This window comes from Berghia stephanieae, chromosome 12 (assembly GCF_034508935.2).
Source record: "Berghia stephanieae isolate SIO BIC M18660-M18661 chromosome 12, UCSD_Bste_1.3, whole genome shotgun sequence".
Taxonomy (NCBI): Eukaryota; Metazoa; Mollusca; class Gastropoda; order Nudibranchia; family Aeolidiidae; genus Berghia; species Berghia stephanieae.
The window spans coordinates 20153196-20178195 of NC_088371.1; the positions used below are offsets into that span (position 1 = coordinate 20153196).

The 25000-nt window shown below is 35.5% G+C and overlaps 2 protein-coding genes across 4 annotated transcripts in view; one reads left to right on the forward strand and one right to left on the reverse strand.

The window, feature by feature from the left end:
* The window catches only part of LOC144957521 (protein misato homolog 1-like), a 158717-nt gene extending 148297 nt beyond the window's left edge, over positions 1–10420 (reverse strand). The window contains exons 1-8 of one of the 2 annotated variants that reach the window (XM_078888852.1): positions 10241–10413; positions 8664–8756; positions 6450–6562; positions 5922–5994; positions 4184–4268; positions 3236–3401; positions 1890–2007; positions 782–916 (exon numbers count right to left, since the gene is read on the reverse strand). In XM_078888852.1, the coding sequence (XP_078744978.1) occupies positions 782–916; positions 1890–2007; positions 3236–3401; positions 4184–4268; positions 5922–5994; positions 6450–6562; positions 8664–8756; positions 10241–10318 (861 nt within the window). In that variant the 5' untranslated portion in view covers positions 10319–10413. Of the gene's footprint in view, positions 1–781; positions 917–1889; positions 2008–3235; positions 3402–4183; positions 4269–5921; positions 5995–6449; positions 6563–8663; positions 8757–10240 lie in introns of both variants that reach the window. The other variant, XM_078888851.1, reaches the window with a different exon arrangement.
* Positions 10421–12692: 2272 nt separating this feature from the next.
* Positions 12693–25000, forward strand: part of LOC144957863 (tetraspanin-13-like) — a 34119-nt gene continuing 21811 nt past the window's right edge. The window contains exons 1-2 of one of the 2 annotated variants that reach the window (XM_078889354.1): positions 12693–12888; positions 17612–17779. In XM_078889354.1, the coding sequence (XP_078745480.1) occupies positions 12826–12888; positions 17612–17779 (231 nt within the window). In that variant the 5' untranslated portion in view covers positions 12693–12825. The remainder of the gene's footprint in view (positions 12889–17611; positions 17780–25000) is intronic. The other variant, XM_078889352.1, reaches the window with a different exon arrangement.

The window sequence follows — 25000 nt, forward strand, 5'->3', positions numbered from 1 at the left end:
GCTGTCTGGAATTGAAGTGATGTATCAGTGTTTTTATTGTTTTTATTATTGATTGAAGAAAGGCTAGGTGGTCTGTGTGTGGTATATGGTTTTTTTTTTTTTTCACAGCTGTTATAGAAATTTTTGTTCAATTACTTTTTACATTCCAAAGCTTCTAAAAAGTTAATATCATATAATCCAACTTAAGGCAATTTTTAAATCAATTATTATTATTATTATCATTATTATTATCATTATTTAAGTATTCCTGAGAATTAAAAATTCGTAATTTTCCATACAATTTCCTAATTTAGTAATTGGCTCAGAAATATGTCTAAAATTAGTAAAATTACAAAAAATTCATAAGATTCGACAGATATACTTTATTTGTACACATTACGGACTGATTCCACTATCTGGAAGGTCTCCGTAACCCGGACAAACTACTGGGAATAGAGGTGTTCGGATTGGAGAGACATGACTGTATAGTGAACGTTATTCCTCACCTAAAAAGTAAAATTTTCAGGAAGCGGGTCTCCTATTAACATTTCCCTTTTTTTTAACATTTACCTTTAAAAAGAATCTCAAGACACATTTTTACCGTATTTGTTTTGATTGACTCTATGAATCCTTGATTTGGCTATGAATTATTATTAATATTTTTTTTTAGAATTTATATTGTAAAGTGCCCAGAGCTTGTGTTTTACATGAGAATAAGCGCTGTATAAATGTGTATTATTATATTATTATTATTATTATTATATTATTATTATTATTATTATTATTATTATTATTTCCTTACCTGGTCAGGTGGACAAGCTGGTGTGAGAGAAAAGCTAAAGCGAGTTTTATTTGGGTATTCATCTGCTAGGTAGCTCAGGATGGGAGATGCAAAACCTCCAAATGCATTGTGGGTGTCCAGGAGAATGTGGAATCCCTGTGTTGACAAAATAAAAATAAATAAATAAATAAAAAATTGTAAAAAAGTACTCCTTCAGAGCTATTAAGCCCAAGGAGCGGTGGTTCTTTCCGATTTCTATAGAGTGAAACAGACAATTGGATAGGACGCTAATCTATCACAGAGTACTTTCCACCGGATTTAAGAGACTCAGCTACCCAATCACTGCTAAGTGGACAGGAGGGTCAAAAAAAAAAATCTCAACACCATCCAGGATTGATCTTGGTCCCTAAGCATGTGAAACAAATGCTCTGCAATTGAACTATCAGAAACCCAAATTAATTTTTTTTTTTTAAATAAGTAAATAAATAAATATAATAAAGAATAACAGTATAAAAAAAGTTGTTTCAAATCTATCATAAATGATAACGGTCACTAGAAAACATTATTTTCATTGTTTTATCATGCTTACGTCTCAATGCTTTGTCTTTCCCCCCACCAGGCCGAGTAAAACCAACTTCCTTTTATTGTGGCACAAAAAAAAGCCTATTCGACTTCTTTCTTTAATTTTCAATCATAATAGTATTCACTTCTAAATGTAATCAAGTACTTATTCATACATGAGTTGAGTGAGTGATGCTTTTAATGTAAAAACACTGGGGTCAATATATATATTTATATAGCGCAGTATCCACTAAAAGTGCTCAAAGAGCTTTACAATGGATCTGTGGCCAACACCAACACTTAACATGTAGGATGAGACATGATGCGAGTTAGACAATATTACAATTTTTTTTGGGACAGAGACAACGCTGTTAACGGCCAGGTACACATTTTACACCTGAGTACTGTGAGAGAATGCGAGTAAAGAGCCTTTTCCGAGGACTCAACTATGCGCCGAGCGAGGCTCGAACCCAGGACCTTCCGATCCGAAAGCGAGTGTCATACCACTAGACCACATAGCCGCACATGGGCTCCAATACACTTATCAAATCTAGATACATATGCTTACTTGCAGTTTATCGCACTCCTCTGTAAAGAATCGGACTCTGTCTTCCATGGCATCCAGACTATCACGAGAGGACAACACTTGCTCCCCTAAACCGAACACATCAAACGGCTGGTCTGGACTGTATGGACGTAGACCAAAAATAGGAAAATAACAAAAACAAAATACAGAAAATATTAAAAAGAAAAGGACACTGTTATTGGATCTATTATCAACTTAAGCAAAAAATAAAAAATCGCAAATTCTTTGACATGAATTTTATGGAGAAAAAAAAAACTAGAGCATATTTTCAATTTCAATAATGTAAAATCTTGATATAGTAATAACATAATGATAGTAACAACATATTGACCAACTTTATAAAGAGCAAAAACAGAATTCTCAAGAGTCACAACTACTTTAGTCCAAAATTATACTGCAACTTACGATTTTCAAGTTTTTTAAAAAGTGTTTTACTGTGCGATAATGATGAGAAATGTAGGGTATTGTGAAAAGGGTTTATCATCATTAATGATAAGCGCCTGCTCTAGACATTTTCTGAATTTATTTTGAGAAAGAACAATAACACAGTTACCGCCTTGTATTTTCTGAGTTATTGAATGTAAGCTTTATTTTTGATTTGTTATTGAAGGCAAAATTGATTCACAACGTGTTTTATCATTCAAAACATCTTTATGCAGCCTTGCGGCCTTGTATTATGACACCCGCCTATGGACTGATAGCTCCCTGGTCAGAGTCCTGCTCTGAGTGGTGCAAAGTTGAGTCCTTGGAGAAAAATCTTACTCACATTATCTCACTGCACTCGGGTATACAACAAGTATTTGGTATGTAACACCTTTGAATAGTATTTATAGTTTTATTCTAAGGTGATAGTTGACCGCTATGTAATAATTATAATGATAAATTTCATTTATATGGCGCATTTTAATTAAGATACTCAATGTGCTTCAATGAGAACCTGGGACAAGTACCACACAATATTAATACCATAGACACATATATTCATAATCTAAAATGATGATAAGATAAGGTTACAATTGGATTCAATAGTCTGATGTCACGTCGCCCATCGTGGTTCTAAACAAAGAAAATCTGGACTTTTTATTCTTCATGCTGGCTAGACCTTTTCGTATGTCTTGTGATCAGAATGTGTAAAAGTCAAAACATGATCAGATTTATAATGTTTTTTTTCCCTCTGGATACGCTTTTATGCTCATTGGAGAAATATTTCATAAGGGCGTCCGCCATTGTTCTGATAGTTTAGAGCCAGTTACTAAGTTACCATGCGTCATTACGAGGGAACTGATGTTAAGACTGTTGAAGAGTATTATGGTAGTCAAGTCACATACTTATTGTGTTGGTGCTCTTTGATGATGTGAACCGATTTGGAATGTAAAGACATCCTGAGATAATCAGACCACACATCAACTTTGTCATCCAGTTGATAGTACGGACGACTGCCACAGCCGAGTACGCGAGAGGGGTCTTGTTGAGACTTTTCTGATTTATCATCATCTGTGAAATGATTGAAAGGCATTCGATGGTGACACAATCAATAAAAGAACACATATACCTACAAATAAAAATTTTAAACAAAAATACTCCTATGAGAACCTAAGCTAAAATTTCTATTTGGAAGACAAATTAAAAATAAAACAATGCCAGGCATGATATAACCGTATTTCAGGGTGTTTTTTTTTAAAACCCCCCAAAAATTTGTTAATCCTTTGTTTATCCCACCACCTTAAAAAAACAAAACAATCTGAATTCATCAAAATTTTAAACTTGGCTCGGTTTCTTTTACATTACTATATTGCAAAAGAAAAAAAGAAAGAAAGTGAAAACTTCAAGATAAATATCAGACTGCTAAACAATTTGTGTATAAAGCTTTCTTTTTTTTTTTTTTTTTTTCAAATTTAGCTAATTGTACGACAGAATCAATTATGTCCTCAATTTCAAATGCAGCATGCACATACCTTTAAACACAAAACTAATCTACTTTGTAGATGTGTCTTAAAATTCTATCATTTTTCAATACCAAATACCGTGTTTACTTTGCAGAAAGACATGATCTTGGATTCTGCCATGGTAGAGGCCGAGGGCCTATCCTTTGATCACCTCTACCACTGTTTATGAACAACACCCAATGCAGTCCATAGAACGCATTCTCTTGGAATGTTGGGAGTGACGTGCACTGACACTAACTTAAGAAACCTGGAGCCCAGAGGCAATGAAATGGATCCAGCACTGGTGTGAACCGATATGATGATGACTTTGCAGAAAATTGTAGGATTTACCATTATGACTAGATATAATTTCCTCATGTCCTTCTTCCATTTTGCTTGTAGACATGTCATCCTCATCATCATCATAGTTACCATCCTGGAAAAAAAAAATACAGAGCTGTTTGAAATTTTCTGGATTTTTTTTTTTGTAACCACATTTTAGATAAATATAAAGAGAAACACAGAGGGGTTTCCTTTCAACCATTGTAAGACTATCTATCATTTTCCATCCCATTATTTTGGGCTTCGATTAATAAATAATTTTTATTTTCGAGAAGCAGGATGTAAAGCCTTTTTTATCACGTATTTTAATAATTTTAGGAATTAATCGGGTTAGCAAATGGCAGAAGGGCCTGACGACAACCCACGACCTGCCCTGCTTCACATTATAATGTTTTAATCCTCGTTAGTCAAAAGTGCCAAATACAATAGAACCCAATAATTTCATTTATGGACGTCTTTTTTTTAATGCAAATGTAAACAAAATTGTTTCTCAAATTACAGTACAACATCTCTATAACAACATCGCTGGAACCAGAAAATGTTAGTTATAGAGAGGTGTTATAGCGGAGCAACCCAAAATGGTTGGTGTGTTGATCGCTCGACTTGTGTTCAGCACAGCTGCATCAACATTAGCATCCATCAGCAGTCGCTATATTCTTTCTCCATGGTTCAAACCTGTGCTATTCGATTTTCTCTCGATTCTTAATGATCACGGTCGAGTTATGGGGAATCAATGAGGCCCGTTCCATAGGTGAGGCAAAGCAAGATAAAATGCTAGCATAGGAGGAAGCATTTACTCACAAATCCACTACTTTAGTACTCTCTCATGCTCTAAAGGTATTATAGTCAGCCCTTTTCTCTTTAACTCGGTAGAAGTAGGAGTGGAAACAGTGATTCATTTTCATAATTGTACATGTGATCAGCAAACAGAGATACCAATCAATAGCGAGACAAAAGCACAGTATCTTATACGAGACAAAAGCACAGTATCTTATAACTGAGGCGTGTTTCCGTTGGTGTAAAGTATTAACTAGCTGGTTGACCTCTGTGGCGTCTGCTTGTGCCAGGACAGTCGACTGGCTGGTGAGTGCTTGTGTAATACAAAATGCCAGGTAAGCTAGGCTTTTGTCTCGCTTTGCCTCACCTATGGAAAATACCCACATCAACTTGTCCGGAGGGAACTGGATATCATTGGTCGGAGAATCAGGCATTTTTATTGACTACGGCTACAGGATTCCATTGGTCAGAAAGTGAAAGCAAGCATTTTCATTGGACCAGAAGTTTTGCGTTGACTGTCGATTTAAAGTTTGCGGGGTTATTAGTAAAATGTATGTCATTATGGTGAGTTTTTAAAAAATTACTAATGATATATAGGAAAAAAATCAGGACTTGGACTCCATGTCGCAAAACCAATAAAACGGATGTCGTTATAAGTGCACCACACTGTATACACAATCATTCTGGTCAGATTGGCAGGTCTTAGTTTAAAGATAACTGACAGAAGGGGTGCAAGTAGCTGAAAATGCTGAATCCTTAAATCAAAGTTGATCAATTTGTCAGACAAGATAAGATTCTCTTAGTTTTTATGAATTATTTCAAACCAAAATTCATTGATGTGATTGACATAATTGAATGCCAACCATATTTTAAAAGAGCTCCCTTAATAATCCATTCCTGATACAATTTATTAAAAAAAAAACAACATAATTATGTTTAAGCGTAAAAAGGAAAAAATACAAAATGATACCTCTTTTTCCAAGTCAAGAAGGTAAGGATTTTTTTCAGCAGCACTAGTCTGGTGAAGAGTGACATCTCCTTGCCTGAGAAGAAACATAAAGATTCAATAATATATATAAATCAGAGATATTATCATTATTGTTATTATTATTATTATTATTATTATTATTATTATTATTATTATTATTATTATTATCATTATTATTATTACTGTTAATAATAATAATAATAATAATAATAATAATAATAATAATAATAATAATAATAATAATAATAATAATAATAATAATAATAATAATAATAATAATACATGTAATAATAATAATACTTATCCTTTTGCAATTTCTTTTAAAATGTTGCCTTAAGGTACAAGATCGAAGAAGGTACAACAACAACAAAAAATGAAAAAGAAATGATTGCATTTACTTGACTGGATCTCAAGAAAAAAAAAAAGACCATCAAACATTCATTTTTAAAAAATATATGAGTATAAAGAAAAAACCCAAACAACCTCCCTCCCCCACCCTCCCCAACTCACCACCGGACATCCTCCTCCCCAGCAATGTCATACAGCACTCCTTCCCTTTTCATTGTACCCAAACTGTTATTTAGATCAAACAGAATCAGTCTTGGAGTGTATGTTACTTCACCCTAGGGGGAAAAAACATTTTAAAAAGAATAAAATTGTAATAATTAATAATAATAATAATAATAATAATAATAATAATAATAATAATAATAATAATAATAATAATAATAATAATAATAATAATAATAATAATAATAATAAAACCGTCAGTACATTCGAGAACAAATGCATGTAAAGACTTCCTGCAATTTCATGGAAAGACAGTGAGACCTACGAGTATGTACATGCTCAAATTGAACACAGTTGCTTGCTTTTGTTTTGTTTGTTTTTTTTTAAAGGGTTTTATGGCGCTTGCAACACATTTAGGTTATATCAGCACCAGTAAAAAGGAAGAAAATGGGATAGTAAAAAGTTCTAGAATTACAATTGAAGCATCCAAGAGAAAGTAAGACATAGGGGAACTGGGAACAAATAGGGATCAGATGTAGATTCCAAGAGCATACCACCAATGTACTTAGTTTGAGATCACCTATAAGTCTCATCCGGACACAAGAACAAAATCCAACAAAGAGGAACACACTCAAATGCTTAAATTATACATTAAAAAATAACAAATATACTAATACATAACAGAGAGATGATTTACAAGGAAAAAAATATCATCTCCCAAAACAATAACTATGCATTTGACTGTTTCCCTCCCAGCCAGGACTCCGACCAGGGCCAGGAAAAAAACTAAGTAATTCATTCCAAGACAAAGACAGAAAGCATGTTGGAAAACAGATATAAGGGGATAGAAGACACAGTGTGTACCTCCCTGCCCGCTATGAAAGGTCAGGATCCCCACCCAGTTGCTTTTGTCAAAAGAAGGAAGTTGTCATCGTTTGGAAAAGTGACCCACCATACAAGCCTCCCAAAAACAGTCCTGCAAAGATGCAGCAAAAGGAAGGAGACAAACAAAATGCTGGATGGACAAAATCAAGCATTAGAACTCGTTTAGTTAGACAGCCCAACCCTGACGAGGAAAGCGGAGGACAGGAATCGGTTGGCGGAGACTAGTTGGCAAAGCTACACTCATGTCTCCTCTATGACCCTTACAGTCAGGAGAATGAGGTGAGGTGAGGTGACATGACCTCTGACCTGTCGTGAATAAGAAATAAATAAATCTAGGGGGTTTTTTTTGGTTAAAAATATGTATGTTGTTAAAGTTCTACCCTATTTGACACAAGTCATGACTTTGTGGAAAATAATTATTAAAAATTGAATGAGTGTTGTTCCTACTTGAAACAGTAACAGAAAAGTCTGTTATTGCCAAAAAATAAAATCTATATCACAATTCTGATTTTAAAATCCCAATAAGGAGAAAACATCAAAATAATTTTTAAAATCTGCACAAGAGACAGGAATGACATCTTGGTAGTTTTGATAACTCCAGGCCAGTCTCTAGCTATATCCCCTAACCTACTTTTTTTTTAAAAGATCATTTGTAGTTATTAAGGACAGTTTACAGACACCCTTGAAATTACTAAGTAAGATAATTTACACATATTCAAAGCAAAAAGCATGAGATTGATTAGTGAATAGTTTGTTTGAGATACAGGTTTTCTAATTTATTTTTTCTTCCTAGCCTTGCAAATCAGTGTATGTTCTATTTTTTTCAAACAGATTTCTTTTTTTTTTTATGTTAAAGCTATATATTATCTCAATAGCCAAACTGTCTTATTAAAAAATATAGCGATGCAGTGTGCCTATGGAATTTGATCTATAAATTTCAAGTTTCACCACCTACCTAGGAACATGATATCTCTCAGGTCATAAATGATGATGATACTGATGATAATACTGAGGATGATGAATTGTAGTTTATAACAGAAATTGAAATTGAAATAAATGAAATAAATAATAAATAAAATAAAATAAACAAAATTCGCTTTATTCATCCCCAAAGGGAAATTTGTCTTTAGGGTCTATTCCAAGGGAAGAATGGAATAACCCAGGCATCAGCCGCATCGCAGCACCGCAAAGTGAGCTAGGCCAAGGTGACTTGCTCAAGGCCACACAACGAGGTGGGTAGTGGAACTCGGTACCTTTTGAATACGAAGCAAAGACCGTATTGCTGAGCCACGATGCCCCCTGACGATGATGACGTATGTTTATTCTTACCTTAAGAGTTTGTCCTTCTCTGTATAATACATCATGATTTACTTCTTTCGGAGTCTGAGCAGCAACTTTTGGATCATAGATGAATGAAGACTCCTGACAAGTAGAAGAAAAACAAAATACTTAATTACATAAATGAACAATATAAAATAATTTTTAATGATATGGCCAGAGCAGGCACAGAGCAAAAGCAGGATATGTGACAAAAACCCAATTTAAAACGTCACAAGACTGATTTTTAAAAAAAAATTCATCCTTTTCCCAGAGAAAAACTCTGGTATTCAAGACAAGTCTAATCACTTGATTCAGAAGACTTAGCAAAACTAAAAAAAATGTACATTTACATTTTTTGCAAGATAGTGGCAGGGACTCCCCATTGTACCAATATCAATGCCCGATTCTAAGGTAAAAGTTAGTTTCACGATGATGACTCAAAGAAAAAAGGAAAACTCTTTTTCTCTTACTCTTATCACGCCTCTCTTTCACTTTTAATTTCAAAGCAAATGCAATGATGTATACAAATAAGTGATTCCTTGAGAGAATGATGGAAAATAATCACAGACACCTTGCCAGATAAATTTTTCGTAAAATGTTAAACGTGAGTAATGGATTAAAGCCAAATGATCATAAAACATTTTAAAAATTAATTTCTATATCAAATCAGTAAAAGTCAAGCGATTTTTAAATTTTTTTTTTACATAAGAAGAAAATAAACAAAGCAAAGATGTCAAATCCATTTTTCAATGTCAAATGTCAAATGGCTTCAATAAATAAGATGCAAGCTTTTGGAATTTAGACAGAACTCTGTTGATCAGTAATTCTGTATGCATATTTAGGCCACTTAATTAATCATATCGTTTAAATGCTCTATAAAACGTTCATTCATGGATACAATTTTTGAGATGTAAATAAATGTATTTCAAATTATGAAATATCTAATACCACATTTTCTTGTGTATACACAAATAAGTGCCATAGTCAAGATTCCTTGTATAATTTTCGCTATTACTATTAACATTCATTTGACATGTCCAACTTTATGCATTCAAAAGTTTTAATTATCAATATACAAACTGCAAATAATATCAAATTTCATGGTACATCAGTACATCATTCATCGAAATCAAATATTATGTTGGTAAGTTAAAAGTTCTTTATCAGGGGGTCCGGATAGCTCAGTTGGTAGAGCACTCGCTTCACATGCAAAGGGACCGAGATTGATCCCGGGTGCAGTCGAGATTTTTTCTGCCCCCCCCCCCCCCCCCTGTCCATCCAGTAGTGAATGGGTAGCCGAGTCTGTTAGATTTGGTGGAAAGTACTTTGCCTAGATTATAGTTATAGCATCCTATCAAAATCAAACAGCAAAGGATATCGAATAATTGATTTTGTCCATTTCACGCTATAGAAACTGGGATAAACTCCAGCTCCATGGCCCAATGGCTCTGAAAGACAACAAGAATACTAGAACAAGATGGAAATTCTTTATCAATGACATCCTTAATCCTAATTAAATTCACTCACGACTCACAAGACTGCTAACCGTCAGTAGACTGTGGAAACATTTTTTTGAAAATAATTACCTGACAATTCCACCAATGGCTCCCAACAAAATTAGAATAGTGCCCTATTTGAAGGGTCACAATTTCTGGGGCATTCATGGTTGCTTTTCTTTATTTTTGGTCTTGGTAAATTAGTAAATTTGTAAACTCAGAATGTGTTGTTGGGGGCTGCCATTTTTCGCCATATAAATATTGGCAGATTGATTTTGAAAAAAAGTGCCAAGCAAGTCTCTGAAAATTGCCAAATAGCGGTCTCTGTTGCCAAATGTTCTGACAAAATACCAAACTTTTTCATGATTACTTTTTTTGCGAAAAAGCACATAAAAGTGGAAATATGGATTGAAGTTTCAATTTAATATACAAAAACAGATGATGCGGATGTTTTATTCGCCATCCTCCTCCTCCTCCTCCTCCTCATTCTTCTTCTTCTTCTTCTTCTTCTTCTTCTTCTTCTTCTTCTTCTTCTTCTTCTTCTTCTTCTTCTTCTTCTTCTTCTTCTTCTCCTCCTCCTCCTCCTCCTCCTCCTCCTCTCTCTTCTTCTTCTTCTCTTCTTCTTCTTCTTCTTCTTCTTCTTCTTCTTCTTCTTCTTCTTCTTCTTCTTCTTCTTCTTCTTCTTCTTCTTTCAGCTTATCCCGCATTTTGCACGCTTGTCATATTGAATGCCACATCTCTATGCATTATGCATCTCGGTTCAGAGCATCATCTTCCTCCAGGACCAGTTCTTTCATATCGTCCTTTAGCCTACCTTATCCAACCATTTAGGCTTTGGGCGTCCCTTTTTTCTCTTTCCCGCTTATTGTAAGTCCAATACTTTCCTTCCCGCGTACTCCCTCTCTCGTCTTTTTACATTTCAATCTATCTTCTCTCATCTTTATTGATACATTCTTCACTTCAGTCAACCTTCGAATTCGTTCATTTCTCACTTTATATTTTCTTGTCCAGCCAAGAGACCATCTCAAGATCCTCATTTCGGTCACTTCAACTTCTTTATCTTGTTTCTTTGTTATAGCTGCTGTCTCTAGTCCATATAACATTGCTGGTCTTACAACTGTTGTATGTATTATTTCCCCTTCAGCTTTGCCGAAATTAGTTTGTCACACATAACTCCAGTTACGTTCCTCCAATTATTCCAGCCTACCTATATCCTCTTCTTAACCTCCACCATACCGCCCCCATCTCATTGAACAGTTGTTCCTAAGTATTTGAATTGGTTTGTCTCTGGCAAATCCTCTTCTCCTATCTTTATTTGTGATCCTGCTCTCTGTTGTCCGATGCACAAATAGTCTTGTCTTCCTTAATCCCTTCCTTTCCAACACCCGTCTACAATCCTCCAGTTCCTTTTCCGCCTCATCATTCAAAAATACTACGTCATCAGCATACATCATGTTCCATGGTGCCTTTCGCCAAATGGGTTCTGTTAGAACATCCATTACTATTGCAAATAGCAGTGGACTGAGAGCGGATCCCTGGTGTAATCCAACTCTAACATTAAATTGATCAGTTGAGCCAACAGCTTTCCTTACCACTGTTTTGTTTCCTTTGTACATATCTTGGATAACTTTGATATATTTCTCTGTTACTCGCTTTGCTCTTAGGCTGTAAAAAAATTGAGCATTGAGCATTTATATAGCGCAATATCCACTTAACGTGCTCTTTACAAGGGGTCCCTGGTCAACAGCAACATTTAACATGTAGGACGAGACATGGCGCCTGTTAGGCGATATTACAATTTTTCGGACAAAGACAACGCTGTTAACGGCCAGGTACTCATTTTACACCTGAGTACGGTGAGAGAATGTGAGTAAAGAGTCTTTTCCAAGGACTCAACTATGCGCCGAGCGAGGCTCGAACCCAGGACCTTCCGATCCGAAAGCGAGTGTCATACCATTAGACCACATAGCCGCACATAGCTGTACTACTTTTCTTCTCTTGGTACCCTATCATATGCTTTCTCCATGTCCATATTCCCACTCTCATGCATCTTTAGTGCCTCATTCGTCGTTTCTTGTTGACAAAGGGGAAACTCGAAACATAAATTAAATTGAGACTTCTTTTCCATTTTAATATTATGTATTTATCTCTTCTAGCTTCAAACAGCAATATTTGCATTAATCTAGTGGAGATTCAATCTTATTTTTCCCCGCAGCTGATTTAAAATTAAAATTAAAATTTACCTTGTCAATTAATTTTAAGGGTAAGAGTGTGTAAATTTTCTTAAATACATGTATCATGCTTGTCCAAAGTGCGTTGTTAATCTAGATAACTGACTCATTTGATTGAAGTTGCTTTACATAATACAAATTCAACTCTTTTACAAAATATCTATAAGCTTTATAAAGGTCGATAATGCATGAAATGTCGCGAGAGAAATACAATTAAATTTCCCGATCCCTCGAGCTGCCAACTACGTAACTACGGCTACGGCTACTACACGGTTGACTCTACTTGATTGAAGTGTGTTGTTGTGTGAGGAGAGTGTTGACGTTTCCGTAACAAAGGGCCCGGATAGTTTCTCAAACAGTAGAAATTGTGTCCTTTCATAAATTAATTAAAAGGAATTTTGAAATTATCATTCTGTAGTTTTCACTCCATTGTGTACAGTGAAAATGGCTTTAGGAGGCTTTACTTGTTCCAAACATTCTCTCATCATTTTGAACGTGATTTATATCGTAAGTCGAATTGACAGATGATCAAATCAGTCAACTTACTTTCACTTTAATTTTTCGATTTGCAATGCAATTTACGAATACAGTTGTCTAGTTTAAGTATTTAGAATATTATGATAAGATTTTCATTCATAAGGAGACTCTTTCTGGGAACTATTGACAGGCTCCATCTACTCTAAGTTAGTCTAAGTGAAAATATCTTTTAACTTGATCAGAATTTATCGAGGAGACCACTCGTTGAATCAAGCAATAGCAAGGCCAAGAGCCAAGAGATCAGCTGAGAAAATCAGTTAGCAAAAAGACAAATCATTTCAAAATACTGAACTAACAAGAGCTCTGATTTTGATTAGGTTGAATATTGTCAAAAGAGCAAAGCTCTAAAAATTATATATATATTCGTAATTTATATATAATAATAATATTATATTATAATATATATATATATTATATATATATATATATATATATATATATATATATATATATATATATATATATATATGGCAGTATCTATGTACACGGTAACCGGGCACTTAGCCTCGGGATCTACGTACACGGGAACTGGTTTGCCACTACGATACAAGCAATGGATGGACCTCGCCGTCCTCGCTCTACTCTCTCTGTGTGTGTGTGTGTGTGTGTTATTTTTAAAAATCAAACAATACAATTTAACCCATTAAAGGCGAGATTCAAGATTACCTTATATAAATATTACTGTGTACGTAGATCCGGAGGCTAGGTACCCTGTTAGTAACGAAAATAATGATACCAAAATATCTGCGATATTCCTCTTTATAACGAAGTTATGCATCTTTAATGAAACCCTTCTAAAATTTTTAGTAAAAGCAAATGCAATTTCCAGTCATAACTTTCTTATGGGCGAGTTGGGTCACAATTTGACTCCCGCTGCTGCTGCTCACTAAACTGCTTAAAGTTACAGTGTACGTAGACACTCCGATATGCATAGTTACACGGTAACATATCGACTAACCTTGTACCGTGCTTTGGGAGGGAGGGGCGAGGGGGAAGGGGGCATTGAGCTTGGTGCACGGTAACTTATGACCTTGATTTCATTAATTCCTACCCCCCTTCTGTGTGTGTGTGTGTATCTGTGTTATAGGCAGAACGTAAGCAGTAGCTGGGCTGCCAGACGACCATATGCCTGATTAAATTGGCCAAATAGAGAATCTATAGTTTGGTGTATTAGACACACATTACCCGATGTCTTGGTTTTTAGTCCATTAGCCTAGGCCTAGTGAGAGACAAATCCTACATGTATTTGCAAACCGAGCAGAAAGTTTTCGTTTTCCATGATTTGTGAAGGGGAAGGGATGACACTATGACTATGATAAGAGAAAGAGAGAGAGAGGGGGGGGGGGGCATGGGGCAAGATGAAAGAAACAGTGGGTCTCCTGATGACTTAGATCAAAAGGGTGTTACAAAGGTGCTTTTCGATACGTAGTTCGTGTAATTTTAACCTCTTAACAGTAACACAAGATTTTTTTTTAAAATGATAAAGATATTAATTTCCCTGTTGCTCATGCAGAATAAATCGTTTCCACCAATTAATCTATAACCGCATAGCTTGTATTTTAATTTTAGACTAAGATCTGGTGTTAGGTTAAGTAAGATTGAATCATTGAATCTCGCCTTAAATGGGTTAAATTGTTTTGTTTTTTTTTAATTAAAAAAAAATAACACACACACACACACACAGAGGGAGAGAGACTAAGATCTGGTGTTAGGTTAAGTAAGATTGAATCATTGAATCTCGCCTTAAATGGGTTAAATTGTTTTGTTTTTTTTTTAATTAAAAAAAATAACACACACACACACACACACACACACACACAGAGGGAGAGAGAGAGAGATCCATTCATTGTTTGTATTACAACAGCAAACTAGTAAGCGGAGTTACCGTGTACGTAGATTCTGAGCTGAGTGCCCAGTTACCGTATATATATATAATATATATATATATAATGAATTATTTTCTTAATCAATCAATGTTGATGAAGTGAATCATATTCGTACAGAAATCTAAGCTACCAATTTCTATTTACTTTAGATTGAGATGTCTAAATTTTTCCCATTTGCATCGATTTAAAGGGTCATCTTCCTTTGACATTTCAAACGAGGACAAAATGCAATGTTTACCAACCCTCCCGATGTGATCGGGAAATTCCTGATCTGTTTGCCCTCTTCCTAACTCCTAATCAATTACAAATAGATTTTCCCGATAAGACCTTCACATTAAAAATTTTTTTTTTTACGCTGCGATTATTCTCAGACATGTCTGAGAATACGAAAATTGATGATTCCCAGACACCTTTTTGTAACGCCGCTCTTTTAAACATTTATCCACATTCCAGAATATGGAAAGTTTCGAAATGCATATAGAAATAGAAATAAGTAAAGTTAATAAATTATCAATAAAAACATAAAATTAACCAACAATAAATCAGTCGATGGATAGTAGGTTACTATATCTGCCGTCTAAAGAAAAAGGCCGTATAGCCTCTTATTCCAAGTAAACATTACAGTCTTTTTCCTTAAGACGTCAGATATATATATACATAATATGTGTCGACATTCATGTGGGTGTCATAGCCGAATGATTAAGTCGTCTGCCTTAGAAGGCTTGTCGGAATCGCCGCTATGTGTTCAAATCCTGGTTCCGCCACTTTAAAAAAATTATTTTTTTGGGTCTTCATGAAAAATGTCCTATCCAACCCCCCCCCCCCCCCCCCCCCCCCCCCCCCTTTTAAAAAAAAAAAAAAAAAAAAGAAATTTTTCTCTCTCTCTCTTGGTTTCTTTCTAGCAAATTGTCATATTCGTCTCCACTCCAATCTCAAAAAGTATAATCTACAAAGAATAAATAATTTAAAAGCAAACAAACAAAAATATTCAGAGAGCGACCAAATGGCAACTGGTCAGATAGAGAAGAAAAAAAAATTGTTTTTTAATAATAAAAAATAAAAACAATTTTAAGAAATTCATCCTCAGAAATGGAACAAGGCCAAACAAAAAAGGAGAAAAGAGAAAATAGACTCGCTCCAAAACAAAAAGAAAGAAAGAAAAGGGAGCGATCCGGTTCGAACACTAAAAGGAACAAAATTAAAGGTGGTCTAACCGACTGAGCTTGTCTATCCACACCGCTAGCGGTGTATCTTAAAATTCATATATGAGCTAGATAATTTTCCACCATCTTTGCTTCCTTGTTTTGATAGTTATTTTCATCTCTGATTTGAATAATATTATGTTGGATCTAGTTTTGTGGAAGTGTGATTAAAAATTGGATTGTTTTCTATGGTGAAGAAGTCAGGGAAGAAACAGTTGTAGTTGGTTTTGGGGCAAACAACACCAAGGCCTAGGGATTCGTCCGCGAAATAAACAAATTCCCAGTCATCATCAATACCCCCAAAATTGTGGTCAAAATGAACAAATTATAGAAACAAAAGAAGATCAATAAAGTTAACAGGTAGATAGGCAGTGAAAACTTTAATGGTTGGTGGACGATAAACAGATTTGATGATTAACAAGTTTCTTGCTGGTTTAAAAAAAAGACGACTTGCCAGTTTGACGTTTTCAGTACAAAGTGACAAAAACTTCTATTTCATTGATCCATTTGCTTTTTTAAAAAAACTGGATTTGACATTTGACTTTCGTCTTGTGTTAATAATCACTTGATATATTATTAACTGATTTGGGACACAAATAACCGCTGGCATTTATTTTCAGAATATTTGGTATTTTTCACGCCTAGTTTGGCATTTGCATAAAAATCTTTCCACCAACTTGATAAATGTGTCTGCCAATAATGAAAAGGCCGGGCTTTTGGTTATTGCCAGACAGGGTCTGCCTTTTTCAGTTGTCTAGTTAGAGCTTAACATCTCATTTTCAGTGTGAAGCATAGAAGCGTATAATTTTTCTCCAACTAGGAGTATCTAGCAAAAGTTAAAATTATAAAAAGGCTCCAATAAATGAGATGCAACGGTCACTTCACGTTTGTGAGGGTAAAAGCTGCCAGATTGGTTAATTTACACCTCTGTATACACTGGGTTAGAAAAAGACAGTATCATGGTAGCTAGTTAGGTTTGAATGTAGGCCAATTGCATTCCTGCCAACCCTTTCACCAGTGGAATCATTCCGATTTTCACTCTTCCTTTCATCATTCTGTCATGGTCTCTAAAAATTCCAATTTTCAAAACTGTGACAATGGTAAAAAAAAAAAGGGGGGGGGGGGGGGGGGTATGATATATGTTTAAGGGAGGTTAATATCAAAACTGTTTGCTCTTTCCCCCCTCCTTCTCCATTTCATTCAATTTTCCACTTGACCATAATGTATGCTTTTAAAAAATAGTAAAATTACAAATCCCTATTTTCTGACGTTTTTATTTGACTTTTGGACTATGAAGGGTTGGCAGGCCTGAAATCAGATTGTTCATGGTGATCTATCCTGTCTTCATGGATATATATACATAATAAAGCAAACGGTTGTCTTTTTTTCAGTTAATGGTTTTAATTTTTGATGATACAAATCAATCCTAAAATCCTAGTATGTGAAACCGAAAAATTGATTCCACACTTAGGTAAGACACAGGAATACTTTTGAACCAAATGCCCCGAACGTGAACCTCCCCAAATCCTTTTTTTTTTTTTCACAATGTAAAAAAAAAAAAAAAGATAGATGTTTTATCATTTTTTATTTTCATTTCCTTCCCAGGCTGTCTCTTTTGTCCTGATCGGTGTTGCAGCCTACGGCAGGGCAGCAGCAGTTGTCACCAGTCTCACTCTGGTAGGCAGCTTGATAGCATGTGGCGTCTTTCTCTTTCTCATATCACTGGTCGGCCTTGTGGGGGCTGTCAAGCATCATCAAGTCATGCTGTTTTTTGTATCCTTTTATTACCTTATTATTTTTATGCTTTTTAATGCAAAATTTGCTAAATCAGTGACATTTGGTCTTATTATATTATTATTCCTTGTTAAGCAATGCTGACGGTTTTCCTCAGATCCGCGGAAATCCGCGATTTTTGTGTCAGAGGAGGAATTTCGTCCTTTGATAAAAGACATTTTCCTCAATCAAAATTTTCTGGCTTTGAGAGATTTGATGTGTAGTGGAACAAACTGGTGCAGTTTCCCCACTATCCAGAAGATAGCTAGAGTAGTTTATCATCTCAATGGCTCTAAAAGTGGGGGTTAGTGAAGTAAACATGTGGCATAAAGAAAACCATTCATAATTTTCCTCCTTTTTGCCTTTTTGTCACCATCAGCACTGGTGAAGTCATGGGATATGAGGTGAGCATGATGAGTATATCTGTATCTGTGATCCTTGATTTATCAGTCACTTTAAACAGAAAGAAAAACGAATAGAAAGAAGGAGAAAAAAAACTCAGAAAAATTAGTCCTTCATTCAGAGCTTTAAGTCGCACAGAGCCACGGCTTATCTCAGTTTTTGTAGCTTTGAATGGACAGTCACAACTTCTTGCTACGCTTTTCATAATACTCTTATAGTCTGTAGCAAAACAATTTCTGTAAGATTCAAAAGACCCATCTACTCATTCACTGCCGAGAGGTCGGATGGTTCAGAAAACATCTGGACAACATAGATAAGCCTTTTTGTGTATGAGACAATGAGACAAGTAAAGTGTGCTCTACCAACTGAATTCTCAGGACTCCTAAGTTGTTTAATTGCAAAGTGTTAATTATAAGTTGTTAAAAATATTTATGATCTATATATACTTTTTTAATAATGTTCAAAGTGCTTAGCCGAATAACGTCTTCACTTTGTCATAAAAACCTCTCTTTTTTTTGTCTTTCTCCATTTGTACACACAAATGACACTGATGCTTCTAATTGTTGATCTGTAAAGTGAACTATAGTAAATTCTATTTTTATCTCCTAAAAATTACGAATGTTTACATTTTCAAGTCGGCAGGTCTGGTATATCCATGAATGCATGTGTATAAATATTCGTATGATCATGTGTGTATGTGTGTTTGTTTGTCTGTGTGTGTGTGTCTGTGTGTGTGTGCTGATCAGTTCATGGGTGCCAATATTCCTAATTGATTATATTATAGCCGGACGCTTTCAAATTCTGGGTGGGGTCTTATTTATCTCCCATAGTGGGGGTAAAAAGATCCATTTGGCTGTATTTTCTATCCCCCTATGATATATTTTCTCTTTCCATGTTGCTCTCTATCTTTGTTCTGGACTGAGATTTCTCGGGATTTTTGTTTTCTTTTTTTTCTGGCTTCTAGCGGGAATCCTAAACTGAGAGGGAAGCAGTTGTATGTATGATATCTTTTTTTAATGAGTAATACTTTTTCTCGTGTAAAGTAGTGTAAAGCATCTCTCTGTTATGAAATAAAGTAGTCATTAGTTTTGGAAAGTATTGGACTTTGTAAACATTTGAGTGTATCCTTCATGGTGGTATTCTTTGCTAGTGGCTGGGTGGAAGTATTATGTCATGTCAAAATCAGCACAATAGTGTGGATTGATCGTGAAATATTCTGTTCCCTATATGAACCAGTCCATTTTGTTTTGCTGATTCCTTGGTGCTTTTTTAAATTTCAAATCTAAACCTTTTCCTCTAGATATATCTTCCTTTTCTATTTCTGGTGCTGAAATGACTTGATACAGTCGAAAACGTGAAAAACCTTGAAGACGAAAATAAAACGTTCAAGTGCTAAGAGTGTGTGAATGCGTGCATGACAAATTTCATGTGGATGCGAATTTCTGATGAAATGATAAAGAGCTTTTGAGCATTTATAATTGAAAAAAATAAAGGCGCTTTAGAACTTCTTCTTCTTCTTCTTCTTCTTCTTCTTCTTCTTCTTCTTCTTCTTCTTCTTCTTCTTCTTCTTCTTCTTCTTCTTCTTCTTCTCTTCTCTTCTTCTTCTTCTTTCTTCCCTTCTTCTTCTTCTTCCTTCTCTCTTCTCTTCTTCTTCTTCTTCTTCTTCTTCTTCTTCTTCTCTCCTTCTCTTCTTCTCTTCTTCTTTCTTTTCTTTCTTTCTTCTTCTTCTTCTTCTTCTTCTTCTTCTTCTTCTTCTTCTTCTTCTTCTTCCTTCTTCTTCTTCTTCTTCTCTTCTTCTTCTTCTTCTTCTTCTTCTTCTTCTTCTCTCCTCTTCTTCTTATCATTCATCATCATCTCATCCATCATCATCATCATCATCATCATCATCATCATCATCATCATCATCATCATCATCGTCATCATCATCATCATCATCACCACCATCATCATTAATTAGTTGATTACTTTATTTGTATGTTTACAAGTCTCCGAAGCTTTCCCCGTCCACCGTACCGTCCATGTTTTATTGTTAATTTAATAAGCTTTGGGGAATTGGAAGCGTCTGCCCGTTGCTGGCCCGATTTCACACTTACTGAGTTGAGCATTGCTGGAAAACATTTTTCAAAAAGTGTATTGATTAAAAATTTTTTGTAATGTGTGTGGGTGTGTGTGTGTGAGAGAGAGAGAAAGAGAGAGAGAGAGAGAGAGAGAGAGAGAGAGAGAGAGAGAGAGAGAGAGAGAGAGAGAGAGAGAGAGAGAGAGAGAAATAATGCGCTGATGCTTCTTATTCGTGTTTACCCCCCCCCTCTCTCTCTCTCTCTCTCTCTCTCTCTCTCTCTCTCTTTCTCTTTATCTCTCTTTCTCTCAGACACACACTCACTCGCTCATTCACATACACACAGAACTTTTCTCCTCTCTATCTCTGTATAATTGTGTATATGTGCCAGTCGTTACATTTCAGCTCTCACTCTCTTCCTTCTCTCTCTTCTCTCTCTCTTCCTCCTCTCCCTCTCTGTCTTTTTCAGCTCCCCTACTCTCTTTTTTTATTATTTTTTTTCCAGAAAATTTTCTCGACTGCCTCTTATAGGTCTGCGTTTTAAGGGAAACGCTCTCGCTACTGTGATATCTAAACTAATGAGTAAATTTATTTTATTGTTGATTCAGAAGTAAAATAACTACAAAACAAAGAGTTTCCGAAAGGATAAAAAAAATAAATAAAATAAAGTATTGTTTTGGATAAAAGAGGTATTAGAAGCAGCAGCAACAAAAACAATAACAGCGGCAAAAACATCAAAGACTGAAGTAGCGGCAACAGTAGCAACAACGACACCAGTATTAGTTGTAATAGCAGAAGCGTCAATAATAATAATAGTTACAGTTGTCGTCTGATGATATTTCCGTTTCATCTCTCCGTTTCATCAACTCCTCTCTGTAAGAGATTTTAAAGACTTAAATATTATAATAACATATTTAAACAAAGATTTTAAATGTAATGGCTTTTTTTTCTTTTTTCTTTTGCAATGGGCACACTGATAGATCGATATCGTATGGATTAACTCACTGAATCCTAACACCGACCATATCCGTAGTTTACCCGGGTTACTTTTACCCCATGACTATTTATTAAATTTTTATGAGACAAATTATAGATAGTATGCAGATGACGTCACTCAGGCCTTTGTTATTGTTTTTGCCATCCGCGTTTGTGAGTTGTTCTCACTAAACTGTATTAAACTGACTATAAACGTTCATGGATACACAGAGTTTGTGTGTTGGTCCAGTATACTTCCGGATGGCAATGTTGTGAACTCCTTGGCCAAGCGCATTCTATCTATAGGCGTATAGTATCAAAGCTAATGTTCTTAATTTTTACATGTTAATGGTAGTTGAATAAATCTATCTATGCACATGCTCATTTTTTCCACTTTTGACCAGTAGGAAAAATCTCTAGGATTGAGTGAGTTAAGACAGAATACAAGCATGAGGTGGAATCAGGGTTGCTTCCCTTTTTTTTTTTTGGGTGGGGGGGGGGGGGGGGGGGGTGTTTAAAGATTTATAGTATTGGTGGATTAAAGGCAACAGTTAAGGGGAAGTTAGATGGATTTTTCCCGGCGTGCACTTATTTGCATATAATAACATGTATCTACACCTCGATTTATCCTTTTCTATTTCTATGATTTAAGGTGGATTCCATTTGATGAAGAAAAAGCTTCGCACGAACTATTTTCATAGAATTTTATATTTTATGTTCTTTACAAGAAAAATACTTTAAGGCCTTTTCTTTTCATTTTAGAAAAAGGCATCCTAATAGAGTGTGTTCCTATTTCTAATATTAATATTAATCGTCATTGTTAGCATGTCTATTTAAAATATAATAATATTTTAGGGGGGGGGGGGGGGGGGGGCTACGGCTTAAACGGTATTTTGCACTATATCGGTAATGTAGATGATAGAAACTGAAATTGTAGTCGCAAATGCGAATGCATTTTTTACACGTTTAAAAAAAGGAATGTTTTACTGAGCACGATGAATATTATACGATTCTTACACTCTTGATTTTTGGAGTTCCGGACATGCTATCAACCGTTGCACGAGCTTGCGAGTGCGCGTTGGGAACAGAGTTCGAATTCCAAAACGCAAGAGTGTAAGAAATCTTTTATTCTACCCCTCAATCTTTGAATAAATGACATGTCCAAAAACACGTAAATGATACTTAAAAAAAAAAAATAACCTGAATTTTAGTGAAATTTATGCTTGTTAATCTGACGTCACAAATTATGAATGTAAACATATCATTACGCTTTACTATTTAGGGAGAAGGGTAGAATAATATAGTTTCCTAAAATGACTTAAATTGAAGTTTTATATTTCTGATCATTTCAACTTTATATCCTCTTCCCTCTCCGTCACAATACCCTTATGAAATTAGAGGCCACATATATCTTCCTGATACTTAATGTGGCTAAATCAATTTTACCAGAGAATTAAAAAAAAAAAAGATAAGAATACGTAAGTTGGTGGAATAGAAATAAATGATAGACAAGGGAGATAATTTATAGGCGGGATGAGGAGAAGTAGGTCTGTCTCCTCTTTATAATAATATAATGAACGTGAAGTCGGAAAATCGATAGAGCACATTGGACAGTGAGTGAGCGATGACTTGAGCGCTCACGTCCTGTGGTTAATGAACGCCTGATGATGTGTAAGGTGACTATGGGGGTTAGAGAGTGTATCAATATCTTTTGACTCACTCAATCCGAGATATTTTTTATACTTTTCAAAATTGGTATTTTTAAAAAAATGTATTAAAAATGGGCATGTACATAGATAGTTTTATTCAACTAGATACCATTAACAGTGTAAAATCTAAAACATTAGCTTTGATACTTTTCGCCTATAATTTGTCCCAGAAAATGTAATCAAATAGGCATGGGGTAAAAGTAAACCCGGTATACTACGGATATAGTCGGTGTTAGCGTTGAGTGAGTTAAGAGAGATTTAATGAAATTAGTACATTAAGTGTCTCTGGCATAATACGCTCCAACTCCTATATTGTATTATATTATATTATATTAAATTATAGCGAATTTTGCATTTTACGAAACCGTGGCTTAACTTCAACAAACCAAAACCGTTCCAGCACACCCCTTCTCTCTCTCTCTCTCTCTCTCTCTCTCTCTCTCTCTCTCTCTCGCTCTCGTTCTCTCTCTATCTCTATCTCTCCCCCTCACTCTCGTTCTCTATCTATCTATCTATCTATTCCCCCCCCCTCTCTCTCTCTCTCTCTCTCTCTCTCTCTCTCTCTCTCTTGCAGGCTCCTCTTTCTCTCTCTCTCTCTCTCTTTCTCTCTCTCTACCTATCTCTCCCCCTCACCCTCTTTCTCTATGTATTCCCGCCCCCTCCCCTCTCTTGCAGGCTCCTCTCTCTCTCTCTCTCTCTCTCTCTCTCTCTCTCTCTCTCTCTCTCTCTCTCTCTCTTTCTCTCAGAGAGTTTGTTCAATACTATTTACAGGTCGTCAATTTCGTTCTATCTATCTATAAAACTCAATGTTCAAAATCTAGTTTAGTCTGACTTGATTCCAGATTTGAGCCGACGTGGTTGGTTTAACTGAATGAAGTTCATCATACATAATCCCCATTCACACACACACGCACACACACACACACACACACACACCTTTATGACGACTCACTAAACTACTCACCATAATGATATGGTAGGGTATGATATTATTGTTATGACTCATCCGTCACGACCAGTGGTTGGGATCGGGAGATTACTATATGATCCTAATCATCACAGTCCACGTGTTTTCACAACACGATGCCCCGTATCGACGATTTCCTATTGGTTAAAGTTAAAGGAACGTTGATTGGGGGGGTGGGGGGGGGGGGGGGGGGGGGGGGGGAGGGGGGGGGGGGGGGGGGGGGGGTAACCCTTGCAGCACGACTAGTGTTGTAAAATTGAGTTACTGCTTATGAAAACATAAAAAAAAACACACACAAAATTATGTTTGAAACTTATGATTGATTCGTAACATACCACCAAAAAAACCCAACAAAAACACATACACACACACACACAAAAAGCAACAACAACAACAGTAACAGCAACAACAACAGCGGTAGTTCGGTTGGTATAGATTGGGGGCGATCTTTATTAATTTTCCCGTGTGCTCGATGAGCTCATTGCAAATTATTTAAGAAATACCCAATATTTGGACTGTGACGAATCAAAATATGATGATTAATGACATGATTGACCTATAGATCGTTCGTTCCCTGTTTATGAATATGTTATTATTGTTGTTGTTGTTGTTGTTATTGTTTTTTTTAAAAATTATTTAAACATACATCACACGGACATTCAACTACTTACTACCAGATGAATATATGTGTTATATTAATACCTCTACCTTCGTGTGGGCTCTGTAGCTAAAACGATAGACTGGGTGGGGTTCCCGACCTCCAGGGAGGTACTTGCTGTGACTTATATCCCCTTGTATCAGTTTTCCGATTCCTTTATTTCTTTGTCTTGGAATGGGATTACTTACTGACCCTGGCCGGAGACCTTGGCTTGGAGGGAAACAGTCGAAGGTATATTATAATTATTGTCAACAACAACAGTTTTGGGATATGATATTTTTTTTTTCCTTGTAAATCATCTCTCTATTATGTAATGACATTTTTCTTTTATTTCTGTTATGTAATGAAATTTTTCTTTTATTTTTAACATATGATTTGTAAGCATTTGAGTGTATTCCTCTTCGTGTGATCTTGTGCTGGTGTCTGGGTGAGACTTTTAGGCGATCTCAAACTA